The sequence below is a fragment of the Cnephaeus nilssonii genome, assembly GCF_951640355.1.
Source record: "Cnephaeus nilssonii genome assembly, chromosome: 13".
Classification (NCBI taxonomy): domain Eukaryota; kingdom Metazoa; phylum Chordata; class Mammalia; order Chiroptera; family Vespertilionidae; genus Cnephaeus; species Cnephaeus nilssonii.
Window position 1 is genome coordinate 7,989,298 of NC_137084.1, and position 18,511 is coordinate 8,007,808.

General features: G+C 56.9%; 1 protein-coding gene across 4 annotated transcripts in view; it reads left to right on the plus strand.

The window, feature by feature from the left end:
- ANO1 (anoctamin 1) overlaps positions 1 to 12,171 on the plus strand; it is a 147,552-nt gene extending 135,381 nt beyond the window's left edge. For 3 of the 4 annotated variants that reach the window (XM_079788877.1, XM_079788879.1, XM_079788880.1), the window contains 5 exons: positions 599 to 751; positions 5,287 to 5,339; positions 6,424 to 6,608; positions 9,558 to 9,663; positions 10,550 to 12,171. In XM_079788877.1, the coding sequence (XP_079645003.1) occupies positions 599 to 751; positions 5,287 to 5,339; positions 6,424 to 6,608; positions 9,558 to 9,663; positions 10,550 to 10,792 (740 nt within the window). In that variant the 3' untranslated portion in view covers positions 10,793 to 12,171. The remainder of the gene's footprint in view (positions 1 to 598; positions 752 to 5,286; positions 5,340 to 6,423; positions 6,609 to 9,557; positions 9,664 to 10,549) is intronic. The other variant, XM_079788878.1, reaches the window with a different exon arrangement.
- Positions 12,172 to 18,511: the final 6,340 nt, after the last annotated feature.

Below are 18,511 nucleotides of genomic sequence, written 5' to 3' on the forward strand. Positions count from 1 at the left end.
AGCCCCACTCGGTTCTGCTCAGCAACCTCTTCCTGTCCCCTCGGGGTCGCCGGCCCTGTGCTGGCTGCAGTGTCCCCAGCCAAGAAGCCACAGAGGCGGCCTGTCCGTGATGAGGATGAGGAGGGAGAGGGAGGGGCCTGAGGCAGGGCGACATCATCCTGCACACTGGTCCCTGCCCGGCTCCCCGAGGCCCGATGGAAGCGGGTGACAAGGGCTTTTGGAGACACTGCAGGCCCCCCAAGTGCAGGAACCTCTGGCCGATGGGAGCTTAGGGGCCCATGCGAGGTCCTTCTAGCCCAGGCACGATGGCCAAGGCTGGGCCCTGATACTCATGGGGCCTTTTTCCCATCATTGATTATTGATTTCTCTTTTTTACTTTTCAATTACAGTTTACATTCAGTATAATTTTGTGTTATTTTTGAAGATTAAACATGTGATAAATGAGGACTTATGGACGAGCTGGGCCCATGGTTCAAGAGTCACACTCCCTGGTCCCCTTCTTCCTCGGGAGGCAGAACGCCAGTGGTCAGCTCCCGGGGCTCCTGGGGCGGGGGCACCCCCTCCCGTGTGGGAAGCTGATGGCTCCCTCTCTCTGCAGTCATCCAGTTTGGCTTTGTCACCTTGTTCGTGGCGTCCTTCCCCCTCGCCCCGCTGTTCGCGCTGCTGAATAACATCATCGAGATCCGCCTGGATGCCAAAAAGTTCGTCACCGAGCTGCGCAGGCCGGTGGCCGTCAGGGCCAAAGACATCGGTGAGCGACCCACGGGGCGGGTTGTGAGCGAGCACATGCTGGGTTTGGGAAAGGGAACCCGCTCTGCCCAGGCAAGAGCCAGAGCCGGCAAAGTGGGGCCAGGCACGGGGTCCCCAGGGGCTGCTCACTGTGCCTTGCCTGGATGGAGACTCAGAGTCTCGGGGCGGGGGTGATGCACAACCCCAAGGCTCCTCACTCCCCCACCCCCCGACCTCCTGACTCCTGAGATGTATTGGCCACGAGAGTATTTGGGAAAGAGTTAGTCCGGACACGTCTCCCCACGTCTGCCCCAGGTCCTCCGGCCGCACTTCCCTTCGAGGTCCTCAACTCCCCTCCCCACGAGGGACATGTGTGCACCCCCAGAGTGCAGAGATAGGCCAATGGGGAAGCCCACGTTAGCTGCTTGACAAGGGCCTTCCTACGTGGGGTATCACTTAATCTCCTGATGTTCACAAGAAAGAAAGAAAAGGGGGGGAAACGCCCCCTCCCCCTGATGAAGGACTGGGTTGCAGTGTGGCGGGACACCCCAGGGCCTTCCTATGTGGGGTATCACTTAATCATTTCACAGCCCAGATATGATATTGCTAAATACGGGGGCTCCCTCAGCCCTGCCAGGAGCTCCTCTGTCCTCTTTGCAAATGCCCCCCGGGGCCATCCATCCCTGACCTTGGCCGTGCCTTGGCCTCTGCTGGCCGATGGTAGCCAGGCCCACCCCCACCCCCCACCCCACCATCCACCTCCGAGATGGCGTGGACTCCATCACAAGTGTGGTCTCTTAGGTTGAACTGTATGAAATCGCCATCTTCATGGCTCCAACATGGTCGCCTATCGGTGATTTTGTCTGGTTCCCATGCAACCCCACGTTGGAGCTGTGGGATCCGTGGCGAGATCTGCAGGCCCAGCTTTGAGAGGAGCCTGGACACCTTGGCTTTCCTCGGGGAGGGACATCAGAGCCAGGACTCGAGTGTAGTGGCCATCCCCTTGCGTTCTGACACGTTAGCTTGCCCCCATCACAGACCACCAGTAAGGACTCTCCCTACCCAACCTCTCTGTAGGGTTCCAGGTGGGATTTTTTTTTTTTAATTTATTTGTATTGAGTTCAGAGAGGAAGGGAGAGGGAGGGAGAGATAGAAACATCAATGAGAGAGAACCATTGATCGGCTGGCTCCTGCACACCCCCTACTGGGAATCAAGCCCGCAATCCTGGGCATGTGCCCTGACTAGGAATCGAACAGTGACCTCCTGGTTCGTATGTTGACGCTCAACCACTGAGCCACACCGGCCGGGCTTGTGTGCAATTTTAAACAGCTGTTAAGGCCCTTGAACTGGCTGGCCCTCTGAGTCCCTTCTGGTCCCTGATTCTGCCTCATCCTTGCCCCACCCTCACCCCCCCATCACATGGGTCGGAGCTCAACAGACGTGAAGGCCCCAGAGTCAATGTTTGGTCCCTGTGGACCAGGAGGCCACGTCCTCGAGTCAGAGCAGCTGGGTTTCCGTCTCACACGTGAAGCCGGTCTTTGCTCGTGGGCCACCCAAACCAGGCGATGCTTGCAGACCGCCCTGGAGACTGAGACACGGCAGCAGGCTTCAGTTAGCGCATCACGCCTGCTCCGAGGACCACCCCAGGGAGCAGGTCTGGCATTGAACTTCTCCTGGGGGTTCAGCTGTCGGGTGGCAAGATCCTGGGTCCCACTTTCCAGATGGGAAAACCGAGGCTAGAAGGGCTGACAGAGCCGGGCGGGGACCTCCCAGAGCCGCACACCTGTGTGAGGAGAGTGGCCTCCAGAAGCTTATGCTGCACCAAAGGCCTCGCCAGGGGTGGCAGGTGGCCTGCTGGGCGCACCCCGGACAGTCCCTGGGAAATCCGGACCCCGTGCCCAGCGGCAGGAAAGGACAGAGCGTGGCCTCCTGTCCCTCTTCCTTACGATTCTCAGGTGCCCGCAGGCCCCGGCCCGGTGTTTGCTTTGGCGCCCTTTGCTTGGCAAAGCCCTGGCTGCCCCCTGCAGCCACATCCTAAAAGGTGCCAACCCACCAGGGCGCGAGGAGCCTGGGCAGCCTCCGGCCTCTGCTCCACGGTGGCCGTGGTTCCCACCGCGAGCAAGGCTTGGAGCGGGTCTTCGGGGCATCGGGGAGGTTGGCTCTGTTTTTCTCTGGTTCTTGCGGATCACCGCTCACTTCCTGGTTCCTGTATGGTTGGTTGAAGGCATAATCTGCCTCCTTTCACGGGTTTATTTATGGGCTTCATCGCCGTAACCTTTTCCTGAAGAGGCTTTTGTATTCCTCCTGTGATCCGTGCAGGGCCCCGAGGGGACAGAGGGCCCCGTGGCCCCTGTGACCTGCACCCATGGGGCGGGGGGCGGGGGGGGGGGCTGGGGAAGCTCTGCCACAAAGGCACAGCGCCTCCATCGCCCTGCCTGGGCACGGAGAGGGGGTGTGGCCAGTCGCTGCAGGGGACCCAGCCCTGTGCGTGGGAACCGGCTCCAGCTTCCCAGCCCTGACCTCTGACACCAGATTAACCCGCTTCCGGCTCTCGGCCTCCTTCTGCGGAGCCTCCAGGAACAAACCCCTGCCGGCATTCAGCTCCGGGCGCTGCGGCGTGTGGTCACGGGTGACTAAACAGCCCTGTCATGTTTCTGGAAATGGGGCTTAGCACCTGGGATGGCAGAGGCGCCTTGAAGAAGGCAGCTCCCCCCACAGAGGAAGCCCAGAGATTTTTCCCAGAGTGTGGTCCCTGGCTCCTGGGGATCCGCAGAGCCGCGGTTCTCACCACGGAGCTCAGCCAAGCACCTGGGGAGAGGCAAGACGCCGAGACAGGCTGGTCAGGCCCTGGTTTGCACCTTTTCTTTTAAAATATATTTTATTGATTTTCTACAGAGAGGAAGGGAGAGGGATAGAGAGTTAGAAACATCGATGAGAGAGAAACATCGATCAGCTGCCTCCTGCACACCCCCTACTGGGGATGTGCCCGCAACCAAGGTACATGCCCTTGACCGGAATCGAACCTGGGACCCTTGAGTCCGCAGGCCGACGCTCTATCCACTGAGCCAAACCGGTTAGGGCTGGTTTGCACTTTTTAAGCAGGACCCCACGATTCTGGTGTGGGGGTCACTCAGAAACCCACTGGCCCCACGTGAAGTCGCTGCGGCACCTGTAAGACAGGCTTCGCTCCCAGCTTTGGGAACGCTCTGCTGGCCCACCCGTCCCCCGCTGTCACCAGCCCGCCATGGACCCGTTTCCTCGTGCTGAGCTCAGCTGCCTCCCGAGGGAGCCCCCTACCCAGCGACAGCACCCTTCCCCAGGCTACCTGTGCCCCAGCACTCCAGCACCCCAGCTCGGAGGTCGCAAACTCAGGCCCCACAGGTGGGCCGCATGAACGGGCGCCGGGCACACACAGGGTGCTGACACGGCCGCGGGGCAATGTGAAGGGCCGTGTTCCTGCTCTCAGGGAAGACCAAAGGGAACCAACCAACCTGTGTCTGGAGTCCGTCAGCCCTCCCAGGGCCGCAGGGACCGATGACTGGAGGAGGGCCAGCAGCAGGGGGCGCTGTCACAGGATCCTCACAGGCGGGCTGGGAGGAAGAGAGCGCAGCACCTCACACGCCGGCCTCGGGCGCTGCCTCCATGCCCGTGGTTTCTAGCTCCTGGGCCCCACAGACCTGGAGTCATGTCTTTGCAGACCACCAACCTGCACCCCCAAATCGGGGCCCAGGGGGCGCCCAGGTGCTCACTGCTCTCCTGCCCCAAAGCAGCCTCTGCCCTGAATAGAGAAACCCCACCCACCACATTCTTCCCTAATGACTGTCACACTAACAGGCCTCTCCCGCCCTTTCTGAGAAGTGCTGGTTATTGCTGGAATCCGATCCGGTTCGGCGACAGGGTTCCTGGCCCAACGGGACTGGGTTAGGGTCAGGCAGGAGGCACTGGGCCCCTTCCCAGGAGTCGCAGCATCGAGGCCCTAACAGGCAGGGCCTGCTCTGGGCCCCCAGATGAGGCACCTCCTTCCTGGGCCCGGCTGCCAGGGAGGCCTGTGGCGGGACACCTGCTTCTCCGGGGCAGCCGTGGTCCTTCTCACCTGCGTTCAGGTGCCACGGGAAATGGTCATTACCCCCAGGACGTGACCCAGGGCGGTTGGTTTGCTCTTTGACCCCTGCACTACTTCTGGCTTGTTCCTAAACATAGGGACAGAGGAAAGAGCTGCATAACAGTTCTAGTCACCAAACCTCTGGGCTTGGCCTCGAGTTGCCGTGCCGTGGGCAAGAGCTGCACCCAACTTGAATCTTGGTTGTTCTAGAAAAAAAAGGGTGTCGTCCCAGCCAATCAGTGGGTAAACAGGCTCCCGGAAGCTTGTTCAGGACGCCTGAGGGACCGGCTGGTTTGAAGCACTCGTTTAGAAGTTAGGATTTGCTTACAAGCAGCTGGTGAACCTGCAGGAGCCCAGGGTCTGGGGTCGGCAGGTGCCTATCTGGGCCCGCCAGCCGGGTCCCTGAGACCAGCCGCAGGGGCTCCCTAACACTGGGCTTCTTCTCCCTCCCCAGGAATCTGGTACAACATTCTCAGAGGCATCGGGAAACTTGCCGTCATCATCAACGTAAGTGACAGCGGTCGGGCAAAGGGAGGCCCCGGCTGAGCTGCCTGGCAGCCCGTCGCTCCTTCCAGGGAGCTGGGCACCCTCTGCTTTCAGCCTGGGCGGGGCCGCGGCTGGCAGCAGCGTCTCCTCTTTAGAAGTGTCCCTTGGTCGTGTTGAGACGTTGTGGGGAGCGTTAGGCGAGAATCACCAATTCTCCTCGACCTTTTCCTGCGACCTTGAGCAAAATTCTCCACCACCATGCCCACCTTGACCCCTTAGTCCACTCTCCCTAGAGTCCTGAGGATAAACAAGAGAGAGGCAGAGACAGAGAGACATTGAGAAAGAGAGATTCCTCTTAGGCAACTTTTCTGCTCTTACTTTTTTTTTTTTAAAGTGCCTGGCCGGTGTGGCTCAGTTGCTTGAGCATTGTCCCGTGCACTGACAAGTTGCTGGTTCAATTCCCAATCAGAGCACATGCCTGGGTTGCAGGCTCCATCCCTGGTAGGGCGTGTGCAGGAGGTGGCCGATTGATGTTTCTCTAAACCAGGCGTCCTCAAACTACGGCCTGCGGGCCACATACAGGTGTTTTTGCCGTTTTGTTTTTTTACTTCAAAATAAGATATGTGCAGTGTGCATAGGAATTAGTTCATAGTTTTTTTTTAAACTATAGTCCGGCCCTCCAACCGTCTGAGGGACAGTGAACTGGCCCCCTGTTTAAAAAGTTTGAGGACCCCTGCCTCTCTCTCCCTCTCCTTCTCTCTCTAAAAGTCAATTTTTTTAATCTTAAAAAAAAAATACAAGGCACGAGGATTGTACAGTGGGTGTTGTTAGTCCTGTGTAACCAGAAGAAAAGTGGAGGCACAGAGAGGTTAGGTGACTTGCCCAAGGCCGCACAGCTAGTAAGAGGCTTCCAGCATTCATCCCATGCCTTCATGCCCAGGGGTGTTGTGTCCCCAGCTCCTTGGGCTGCCGGAGGGGCTGCCAGGAATGCCCCCAACCCTTCATTTGTTCACTTGGCATTTGGTCACGTTACTGACTCATGGGCAGAGTGTCCCACGATCGGGCCCAGTGCCATGGGTCCTGCTCACCCTGCTGTTCCCCCCAGGCCTTCGTGATCTCCTTCACGTCCGACTTCATCCCCCGCCTGGTGTACCTGTACATGTACAGCCAGAACGGGACCATGCACGGCTTCGTCAACCACACTCTCTCCTCCTTCAACGTCAGCGACTTCCAGGAGGGCACGGCCCCCAACGACCCCCTGGACCTGGGCTACGAGGTGCACATCTGCAGGTACCGCCCCCCCCCCGCCCTCCCCGTGAAGAGCCCAGTTTCTGGGAGAACCCGGTTCAAGCCAGGATTCTTTCAGGGGCAAGTCACAGGACAGCTCCGTCGTACGCTAAGAAATAACAGATCCCTTCGTCCTTTTAACTAAGAAGTCCAGAGTAGCTTCAGGCATGGCTGGATCCAGGTGCTGCCGTGCGCCATCAGGGCCTCTCAGGTGCTGCCTCCCAACTCTGTTTCCTCCATGCTGGCATGGTTTTCTGGCAGGCAGGGAGGTCCGGTCCCCCAGCAGCTCCTGCTTTGTACCCTTCGGCCCAGCAGTCCCAGGGGCAAGAATGTTTCCTGCCCAGGAGTCAGCAGTCCCAGGCCCGAGTCTCTTGGACTCTGCAGGTGCTGCTGGTGGCGCTGCAGCAGCAGACACGCCCAGCCGGCGAGTGATCCGTGAGCAGCGACATGGTGCCCTGCAGGCTCTGTGTCAGGGAGGGGCCCATATTTCACCACACACATAGGTGGGCGCATACACCCAGGAAAGGCAGAGGATGACCCGCTCCAACCCTCTGCCTGTCCTACCGCAGGCAGGTGCCCCAGGTGCCGGGCGGGCAGAGCCCAAGCCCCAGCCTCCGGCTCGCCAGGAGCACCAGTACCTTCGTGTTGTTGGCATGTTCACGCCAAGAACACGCTCAGGCTTGACCTATTTGTCTAAACTGAGGTTTAGAGGAAGGATGGTTCTGAAGAAAGGAGGCAGGGAGGCGTGTGGTCATTTCGTTAGACATCCCCTCAGGGGTGTCAATGCTGATGTCTGTAGGGTCAGCCTCGGGTTTTAGGACCAGGAAGCAGGTCACAGGCATTGGTTAAGGAGGCAGCTCCCCACCCCATGCATTAGTTCGGGTGTCCTGCTCACGTGGGGGGAGGCCAGGGAGACAGGGGGAAGGCCCCGTTATTTGAAGGGTCTTGTTGCTTTTACCCCCGTGGCCGTGGAAGGCCGTGGGCCAGACCACTGCACTCCCCAGCATTCGCTTTCAGCCAGGTCCACCCCATCCTTTGGCCATGATCATGGGCTGCAGGTGCTGTGAGCTTCACGCCTCCACTGGCCCCGCCCATGACCACCCACTTCCCGGAGGAGCTGGCTGTGGGAGGGACAGCACCCACCGAGCCCAGCCTGGGGCGGTGGGTGTGAGAGGCGGCAGAGCAGAGCTGAGAGCTGCGAGCTGCGATGCTGGTGGCTACCATTTGTCCCTGTTCTAAAACAGGCCTAGTCTCATGTAATGCTCACAGCCATCCCCAGAGAGGACATTCATATAGTTATTCTGCCCAGGGGAGCTAGCAGGTGGCTAAGGAGAGCCACGCAAGGAAAAAAATAAGATCATCTCTGACAGAGGTCAGTGCAGGTGGTGGCATCTGGGCAGGTCTGTCAGTGGGCTTTGAGGGATGCATAGGAGTCTGCCAGGTGACCCAAACACATTTCCCAGTCTCCCGATGCAGCGGGCCTTGAGCACGGAAAGGAGGACCACGTGTGTGTGGCTTCTGATGCCGGGAGAACACGGGCTGCCTGTTCCCCTCGGAGTTCAGGTTGTGCAACTTCTGTGTCGCTCCGCAGCTGGCACCAGACTGTGGGTTCCCAGCCCGATCCTGTCTCCAGGGTTGGCAGCTTAGCCCTCCCATCCAGCTCCCTCCGAGATAAAGCTCTGTGGGTGAGGAGCCCTGTGGGTTGTGTTCCCTGCTGAATCTGCTCCCTGGATTGGGGCCTGGCCCGTGGTAGCTGCTCAATGAATGCGCATGATGTGAATAAGTGAGGGAGTGCCAGGCCGCGGCCCAGAGAGGCCCGGTGATTGCGCAGGGACACACAGCAAGGCAGTAACTGGGTTGGGGTCCAGGCCAGGGCTACTGTGCCCTCAGAGCCAGGTGCCGGCCCTCCTCCTGTCGCCCACTGGACCTCAGCTTTTCAGTGACCAGCACGGGGCACACCTGTGGCCCCCTAGCCCGGAAACTAGGGGCATATTTTGTGAGAGCATTTCCAATGCAGAGGGGTGTCAGCCCATTAAGCCCAAGCACCCCCCGGATTTCAGGGAGCAGTTGGATGGGACTGGGGGGAGACAGGACCTCGGGTCCTCGCCCTGGGCATCTCTGGGCCTGCGTGAAAGAGGAAGGGGACGGAGAGACCCGAAGCTCAGGGGGTGCCCATCACTCCCACTTGGCAGAGTGGGGGGCAGACAATAAGTAAAGATCACGTGCGCCGAAGGAGGGACAGAGGCAGGCTCGGGGGAGGGGTGTGAGGCACTGGTCTCTCCGAGCAGGAAGTCATTAGGCTATGTCTAAACTTGATAACTGGGAAGGAGGGGTGGACTGTCTTAGGCAGAGATAAGGAGGTAACAGCCAAGAGGCCGTGGCTGGAAGAGAGAGGAGTGCCCTGGGCACTGGGCCCCGTGGGCAGTTGCCAGGCAGGCCCCGACCACGCCACTCGTATGTGTAACCTCCTCCACAGGCCACGCTGAGAAAACGTGTAGTTCTTTCCCGTAGTTTCCTCTGCAAAGACTGGGCAGGTGGTTTTCAAACGGTGTCACAGACCCAGCCTGAGTTTTGTGGACAGCAGGCGTGGGCTGAGGTTAGGGGGGCCAGGCTTAGGGACCCCCACCCACTTCAGCTACGGAAGCCCCGCTTGCTCGGTTTGATCTCCCGGGGTTTCAGGAGGGACTTCTGGAGAAAGGGTTTCACCAGAGGGCCCCAGAGCCCGCTTCTGTGGGCCCACAGCTGGGCCTTACCTGGGGTCCTCATTTCCACAAAGCCCCTCGGGCCCTGCCAGCCCACGGTGGTTCCTGGCCATCCCTCCAACATAAAGAGACTCCCCGTCACCTGGGCGGCGGGGCTGCCCCTGCCGAGGCTCTGGCATCAGGGGCCACATGGCACTGGGCAGAACCCCAGGGTCCTCTCGCAGCCCCCGATTCCTGCCGGCATCTGCAGGTACAAAGACTACCGGGAGCCCCCGTGGTCGGAGCACAAGTACGACATCTCCAAGGACTTCTGGGCCGTCCTGGCGGCACGGCTGGCCTTCGTCATCGTCTTCCAGGTAGGCCGGGTCCAGGAGTTGGAGAATCTGTGTCAGGCAGGGTCAGGGCGGGGCGTGCCCACGGAGGCATCAGGCAAAGTCCCGTCCTTTTGTGCGCTGTTTTCATTTGATGAATTGCTTTAAAGCCTTGACACTTGTCTTATTTGGTGATGCGTGACCCAGCGGATCATTTCTGAAGCCTCCCAGCCAAGGAATTCGGAATCCTCCAGAGGCGTTTCCTATTTACGGAGCTCAGATTCTATCGAGCAGGCCGGCTGCCCTGGCCGGTGGCTCGGTCGGCTAGAGCAGTGGTCGGCAAACTCATTAGTCAACAGAGCCAAATATCAACAGCACAACGATTGAAATTTCTTTTGAGAGCCAAATTTTTTAAACTTCTTCTAACGCCACTTCTTCAAAGTAGACTCGCCCAGGCCATGGTATTTTGTGGAAGAGCCACCCTCAAGGGGCCAAAGAGCCGCATGTGGCTCACGAGCCGCTGTTTGCCGACCACTGGGCTAGAGCGTCATCCCACTACCCCAAGATGGTGGGTTCGATCCCCAGTCAGGGCACATACAGGAATTCAACCAATGAATGATGAGCAAGTGGAACAACAAATTGGTGTTTCTCTCTCTCTCCCTCTCTCTCTCTCTCTCTCTCTCTCTCTCTCTCTCTGAAAAACAATAACTATAAAATTTTAAAAAGAAGGCTGGCCAACATGTCGGGAGGGGCTACTGGCAGGTTTCCTGCCTCAGTTATACCTTCCAGGAAACCAAGGCCCAGGAGCTCAAAGGTGGTGCCCAAGGCCACTGGCAGGGGCGTGACAGGGGGTGCGCTGCCAGGTGGGTAGAGGTGGGGAGCATTTTCCAGGATCCTCCTTCCCACCGCCTCGCGCTGACTGTCCTTCCAGAACCTGGTCATGTTCATGAGCGACTTCGTGGACTGGGTCATCCCGGACATCCCCAAGGACATCAGCCAGCAGATCCACAAGGAGAAGGTGCTGATGGTCGAGCTGTTCATGAGGGAGGAGCAGGGCAAGCAGCAGCTGCTGGACACGTGGATGGAGCGGGGCCCGAAGAAGGACGAGCCCTCCAGCAACCACAGCCCCGAGGCCGCCCCGGACGGCCCCGAACACCAGGGCGGCGCCCTGTAGCGGCCCCAGCGCCCGACCGACCGGTACCTCTCCCGGGCAGGCAGCCCACCCCCACCAGGTCGGGTGGCTCCTGTGTTTGCAGCAAACCTTGAAGACCACCTTCTGATAAGACAACATTTTTTAAAATCTTTTTTCTGGGGTTGTTTCTTTTTTTTTTTTCCCTTGTTTTTGCACAAAACCATTATGCAGGGAATTTTTTATCTTTACTCTCGGAGCTCATCAGAACGGTTGCTGGGACAGGGCGGTGCACGCGGCAGGGCGGTCCCGGCGTCTCCCCCGCGGCGGCCATGAGCAGAGGCGCCGGGGAGCACCTCCTGTCATCCCCCTGGCGCCCTGACAGGTGGGAATGGCATCCGAGGCCCTGGGCACATCTGGTGCCACGTGGAGGGGGAACGGGGAAGCGGGCAAGGACTGAGCCATTGGAGACCAGGGCCCTGAGACCTCACCTGCCTCTCGGTCCGGAGAGCGAGCCCATTCCCGTCACCCTTTCTGTAGGTTCAGAAGCAGGCACTCCGGTCAGGAGCGGGGGCCTGGCCCTGTCAGCCAGAGGGCGTGGGAGCGTCCAGCTTACTCCTGAGAGCCAGCGGGGGCAGGTCCCGCCGGGAGCCACACCTGCCCCCCACCCCACCCCACCCCACCCCTGCGCCGGGAGCTGGCCTCACAGCTGTCCCCTTTCCTCATGGACAAAGCCCAGTGACAGGACAACAGGCAGTGAGCAGTCACGTGGAGGCATCTGGGGGCCACAGTGGTTTCAGGAGGTCTAACGGCTCCCAGGGCTCGGTCACGGCTTTAGGATATTTATTGAGGGTCTGTTTCTTTTTTCTTTTTCTTTTTTCTAATCGATTCTATGGTGGTGGGTTTGAAGGGTTTCTTTTCCTGTAGGTCAAAGGTGGAGGGAATTTCTTTTACTAGTTAACCAGATATCGTTGAGAGGAATTTAAAATACTGTTACTACCAAAGATTTTTATTAATAAAGCCTTCTATTTTGGTAACACTTCTCTATATTTTTACTCACAGGAACGTTCCTGTTGGACAGTTAGGATTGTAAGAGCTTTGTGCACACAGGTCTTGTGGGTGACGGGGTCCAAGTCTCGAGCACCCAGAGAAACACGGGAGGGGAAGGAGATACACCGTGTTTGTCGCGACCGTGGGGTTGACGCAGCGCTGACATTCCGCGAGCTGCCTGCTCTGTTCATAGTCCGCAGGCGGCGACGTCCCTCGTGTGCTAGAATTGTGCCGTCGGATGCTTCTGTGTTCTCCTGTACAGGACGTTGTTTGAAATGGGGGTTTTGTATATGAACATTGTATTAAAAACTAGGTGATTACCAAAAATCCTTTGATGGAAACCTTTTCTTTTTTAAGTGAGTGTGCACAGATCCGGAGGGCTGTGGCTAGACGCGCTCCCGAATAAATGTGTGTGCGTGACACCTCCCTCGCGGAACACTGTCCGGTGACATCTGCCCAGGAAGCTCCCCGCCTCTCCCCGGGTCCCAAGCCCCAGGGCTGAGCTGAAAATTCGGGAGGGACTTGGGGGCATCCGTCTTCTTTGGTGAGACACATGGAGTGCTGTGGGTGTTCCTGAGACTTCCCCTCTGAGTGTGTGTGTGTGTGTGCATGTGTGTGTTTGTGTGTGTCTGCATCTGTGTGTGCAGGGATGTGTGTGTGCATGTGTTCATGTGTTCATGTGTGCTTGTGTCTGTGTGTGCGAGCATGTGTGTGCATTCATGTATACAGGGGCTTGTGTGTGCACATATGTGCATATGTGTTTATAAGTGCTTGTGTCTGTGTGTGCCTGTGTCTGTGTGTAGGGGCTTATGTGTGTACATGTGTGTGTTTATATGTCCTTGTGTCTGTGTGTGCACACATGTGTGTTGGGATGGGAGTTGTCGCACCTTCCCAGCAGCCTCTTCCATGAGCCCCAAATCCTGACCCCTGATCCCATCCAACAGAGTATTTGGGATTTCATGGAGCTAAACCTTCCCGCCAACCTTTCGGGGACCGACCTAGAGTCACCAGTGTTTTCATGTGGGGGAGTGGGGGCACCTGCTTTTAAACCACCACCGAGGAGCACCATCATTTCGTGAAAGAAGGGGCATTTGTAACATCAGACTTCAGCGGGCAGCACACCCTGTCAGCTGGACCCGCCTCAGGAGCCGCTCAGGCAGCCGGGGTCCCGCACACCGCCACAGCCTTCCCTGCCAGCCGCAGGCCTCGAGCGCCATCTGGTGCCCAGGTGCCTCGGTCCCCAAGAAAACCTCAGCAAACCACAAGCCCTGGTTACCCACGGTCAAGAAAGGCCTTCTGAAGCTTTGGCACCGCATTCTAGGTCCTAAACGGAGGCAGCACCCCGGGCCAGTGTCGCAGGAACCCCCCCCCCCTCTCCTCGGTCCTCCCTGAAGCCGGAGGGCTCATGGTGGGACCTGCCCCATTTGACAGATGAGGACACAGGGTCAGAGCAGGGCAGTGAGTTGCCCAAGATCACAAGGCTCCTGAGCACCTAAGCCAAGACCTTATGGAGGCTGGCACTCAGGCCCTACAGACATTCACTCATGCCCCGCCCACAAAGAGAGCCGTGGACAACGCAGACACCACCCCTGCACTCGGGCGATGGCTTCTTGCAGAGGGCGCCAGATGCTGAACCAGAAAAAGAACACCAAAACATGATAGCTTCAGAGGAAGAAAGGGGTGCTGATGGACACGTAACAGGGGGTACCACGGACAGACTGAGTTGGTCAGAGAGGCCCCTGGGGAGCTGAGCAATGAGGAGCCAGAACGTAAAACCCTGGAGAGGAAGGCAGGACAGTTCAGGCAGCGGGAACAGCCAGTGCAAAGGTCCTGAGGCAGCAGTGTGCTGGGCTAACTCTAGGAGCGGCAAGGACGGCGTGGCTAGAGCGAAGGGCAGGAGAGGCCACCAGAACCAACTCACGCAGTGAGGACTGTGAACTTGGTACTAAGTGCCATGGCAAAGTAAGAGTGGTTTTAACCAGGGCAGTGACAGGATCTGATTCGCATCTTAGTCTTTGCAGCTGTGGGGTGGGAAGCCCGAGAGGAGAGAGCTGCAGAAGTCCAGGTGAGCGATGACAGGCCTGGACAGGGTGGTAGAAGTGGTGGAGAAAGAGCAACAATGTCGGAAAGACTCGCCATCTCGCAGGGGAAGGATTCCGCAGAGATCAGCTGGTCGGTCGGTGCCGTTACTTCACAGCGGGCACAAGGAGGCCCAGAGAGGGTCGTAGCTCCACTGTGGTCACACAGCAGGCTGCACAGCCATCTTTCACACCCAGGCCCTGTGGACCTAGGGCCGAACACTTTTGCTTCTGGCCCCTGGATGGTGTGGTGGGAATGGGCAGGAGTCCGTCCCCCGGCGTCTGATGTGGGGTTTTGGCTGCCCTCCCCAGAGGGTGGAGGCTGGTGTGAGCTGCATCCAGCCCCACAACCGACATTTGAATTTAATATAGAAAAACCAGTTAAATCCACATAAAAATCCAGGCTTGCTGTTCTCTTGAAAATTCTCCCCCACTGATGACACGGCCCCATTTTCACCGTGTCACCTCTCATGTGTGATGGGCCGGTGGCGGTTGCCCTTCTTCAGAGGGTGCGAGTCCTCTCCACCCACCTCAGTCCACCTCCCACCCTCCCAAATGTGCCTGCCCACAGCCCACAGAAGCGGCTGAGACTACGGCTGCTGCAGCCACTGCCTTTCTAGACGAGCCCCAGGGCAGGTCCTTTTCCTGAGATGCACAACCAGCTGTGGGGGTCCCTGGAACAGAGCCTGGCCAAGGTGTGTGCTGGGACACAGCTGTCCTCACCCCGAGGCTGGACTCAGAGCCGGGCACCCACCTCCCTGCCTCCCACACATTCACCTGCAGGCTCCGAGGGGCCATTTACGTGCTCCCTACAATGACCCCCAGCACAGGTGTCGGGTGTCTCCACGCTTGGGCAGCACTCATTTACCGTCCCCGTTCTGTAGGAGCCACAGCCAAGTGGGAAAGTGCTGACCCTGCAAGGAACAGACCCGGAAGGAGCAGGGGTCCAGGGCCAGGCACAGAGAAGGCACCAGAAAGTGCCAAATGAGTGAATGGATGATGGGTGGCTGGGAGGATGGATGGATGGATGGATAGATAAGTGGATAGATGGGTGAATGGGTGCATGGATGGGTGGCTTGGAGGATGGATGGATGGATGGATAAGTGTATAGGTGGATAGGTTGGTGAACGGGTGCATGGATGGGTGGCTGGGAGGATGGATGGATGGACGGATGGACGGACGGACGGATGGATGGATGGATGGATGGATGATGGATGGATGGATAAGTGGACTGGTGGATAGATGGGTGAATTGGTGCGTGGATGGGTGGCTGGGAGGATGGATGGATGGATGGATGGATAAGTGGATTGGTGGATAGATGGGTGAATGGGTGCATGGATGGGTGGCTGGGAGGATGGATGGATGGATGGATAGATAAGTGGATGGGTGGATAGATGGGTGAATGCGTACATGGATGGGTGGCTGGGAGGATGGATGGATGGATGGATAGATAAGTGGATAGATGGGTGAATGGGTGCATGGATGGGTGGCTTGGAGGATGGATGGATGGATGGATAAGTGTATAGGTGGATAGGTTGGTGAACGGGTGCATGGATGGGTGGCTGGGAGGATGGATGGATGGACGGATGGACGGACGGACGGATGGATGGATGGATGATGGATGGATGGATAAGTGGACTGGTGGATAGATGGGTGAATGGGTGCATGGATGGGTGGCTGAGAGGATGGATGGATGGATGGATAGATAAGTGGATGGGTGGATAGATGGGTGAATGCATACATGGATGGGTGGCTGGGAGGATGGATGGATGGATGGATAGATAAGTGGATAGATGGATGAATGGGTGCATGGATGGGTGGCTGGGAGGATGGATGGATGGATGGATGGATGGATGGATGGATGGATGGATGGATGGATAAGTGGATGGGTGGATAGATGGGTGAATGGGTGCATGGATGGGTGGCTGAGAAGATGGATGGATGGATGGAAGGATGGATGGATGGATGGATGGATGGATGGATGGATGGATGGATGGATGAGTGGCTAGATAGACAAATCAGTGAATGGGTGCATGGATGGGTGGCTGAGAAGATGGATGGATGGATGGATGGATGGATGGATGGATGGATGGATAAATGGATTGGTGGATAGATGGGTGAATGAGTACATGGATGGGTGGCTGGGAGGATGGATGGATGGATGGATGGATAGATAAGTGGATGGGTGGATAGATGGGTGAATGGGTGCATGGATGGGTGGCTGAGTGGATGGATGGATGGATGGATGGATGGATGGATGGATGGATGGATGAGTGGCTAGGTAGACAAATCAGTGAATGGGTACATGGATGGCAGGCAAACAGACTGACGACTGAGCTTTTCTGCCTTTGAGCTGCGCAGACCTTGGAATCAACTGGCAGGGGTGTTGGTGGAGGAGGTCAGGGGTTACGTGGGAGGTAGGTGATGCCTCTGGCCCGCAGATAGGCCCGCAGCCTCTGGCAGAGGAGCCGACACCTGGAACACTGACGTGGGCAGCACAGGCATCTCAGCCAGGTTTCCTCAGAGGGGCTGGTGTGAGCAGCCGGGCCAGCATCCTGGGATGCACCCGGGGGAAAGGCAGCTGTGGAACTGAGGCCTGATCTGCTCAGCTCTGCCGATATTTATTTACTGTGATCCATTCTCCCGCTCCCCTTCTCTTCACCCCCTACCCCATGCCCCCTCTCTCCCCACCCATTTGTATGGACGTGTAACACAGAAAACTGCACATACCTTAAGTGTCTAGTCAACTGCCACAAAACCACACCCCTCTGTGGCCAGGACTCAGACGCAGAATGTCACGGCACCTCAGAAGCCTCCCTCGGTGCTCCCTTCTGGTCACCCAACTGTAACCAGGGTCCTGACCCCCTCTCCTGACTTCCAGCTGCGTTAATGCTGGTCCCGGGATTTGTTTATAGGTGGCTGCTGCCCTCTGCTGGCTGCCTGTGGGAGCTCCACTTTGGGAGGAAAAGAACCTGCCCATGGGCCAGGGCTGGTTTTCTGTCTGCTGTTGGGGCAAATTACCACAACTTTAGTGGCTTCAAACAACACACATTTTTTTAACTTCTAGTTCCCTGGGTGAGACATCTGACACGGGTCTCACTGGGCTAAAACCAAGGTGTCGGCAGGGCCAGACCCATCCCACAATCTTCAATCCAGTGCTGGCGGGGTCCTCACACTGCCATCTCTCTAGTTAGATTGCATCAAAGGATACAATCGACAGAGCTAAATGGCAATTCGCCAAATGGGAGCCAATGTTTGCACCTCCTATATCTGATGTGGGACCCATATCTGGAACATATGGTTCACTCTCTTCCTTGATGTTTCTATCTCTCTCTCCCCCTCTTGCTTTCTCTCTGAAATCAATAAAAAATGCGTTTTTTAAAAATTAGCCATCACAGCACCATCTATCTGCGGAATACTCCCAAATTCACATCGCTGCCAAGATCTCTGTCCCAAACCCTCTTCCTGTACATCCCACTGTCCAGTCAAGATGTCTAATAGGTCCTCCCCCAAACCCACCCACCTTCCCCAGGTCAGTCAATGCACAAGCACCCTCAGTTCCTCTTGTTTATGTCCACCCCAAAATCTGAAGAGGGCCTCACCCCTCCCGTCCCCTGCACTGCACCCAGCCCAGGGACTCTCCTCCCTCGTCAGGATGAGTGCAGAGTCCCGTGGCTTCTACTCGGGGGCAGGACGACTCCTTAAAAATATTACGCAGAGCCCGGCTGGCGTCGCTTGGAGGGTTAAAAGCATTGTCCCTCTATGCCAAGGTTGTGAGTTCGATCTCTGGTCAGGAGTCAACCAAGGAATACATAAATGAGTAAAACAGCAAATCAACATCCCCACCTCCCTCTAAAATCAATAAATTAAAAAGGTTTTAAATATATTACTCAGTTCATAGCAGCATTATTCATAATAGCCAAAAGGTGGAAACTGGGATGTCCATCAGCTGATGACTGGTGAACAAATGTGGTCCGTCCGTACTTGGGAGACTTCTCACCCGTAAAAAGGAACCAACACGGACGCCTGCCACGTCGTGGATGAACCTTGAAGACATTCTGCTCGATGAGAAGGAAGCAGGCTCCAAAGGCCACGCGGTGCATGGTTCCAGTTGTATGAAGTGCCCAGAGCACGCAAATCCAGAGACAGAAAGTAAATTAGCAGGTGCCAGGGGCTGGGGGGAGGAGGAGGGAAGGAAGTGACTGCTAATGGGTGGCAGGTTCCTACTTGGGGTGATGAAAATGTTCTAAAATTAGCTAATGGAAAGGGTTGGACAATCTTATGAATAGACTAAAAACCAGTGAATTGTACACTTTTAAAAGAGTAAGTGGTATGGTATGTGAGTTATCTCTCATCATATATATATATATATATATATATACACACACACACACACACACACACACACACTGAGTGGCCAGATTATGATGATCTCTGAACGCATAATAATCTGGCCACTCAGTGTACTTCTCTTGAGTACCTCGTTTATTTGATATCAAAGATACTATAAATCGTGCACCTGATCAGTTTTCCCCTTTGCACTGGCTGATAGAAAGCTCAGGGCAAATAGGTGGTTGATCTCCAGCAAAAGTCTAGAATACTTTTGGTACCCATTTGAGATACAAATACACTGAGT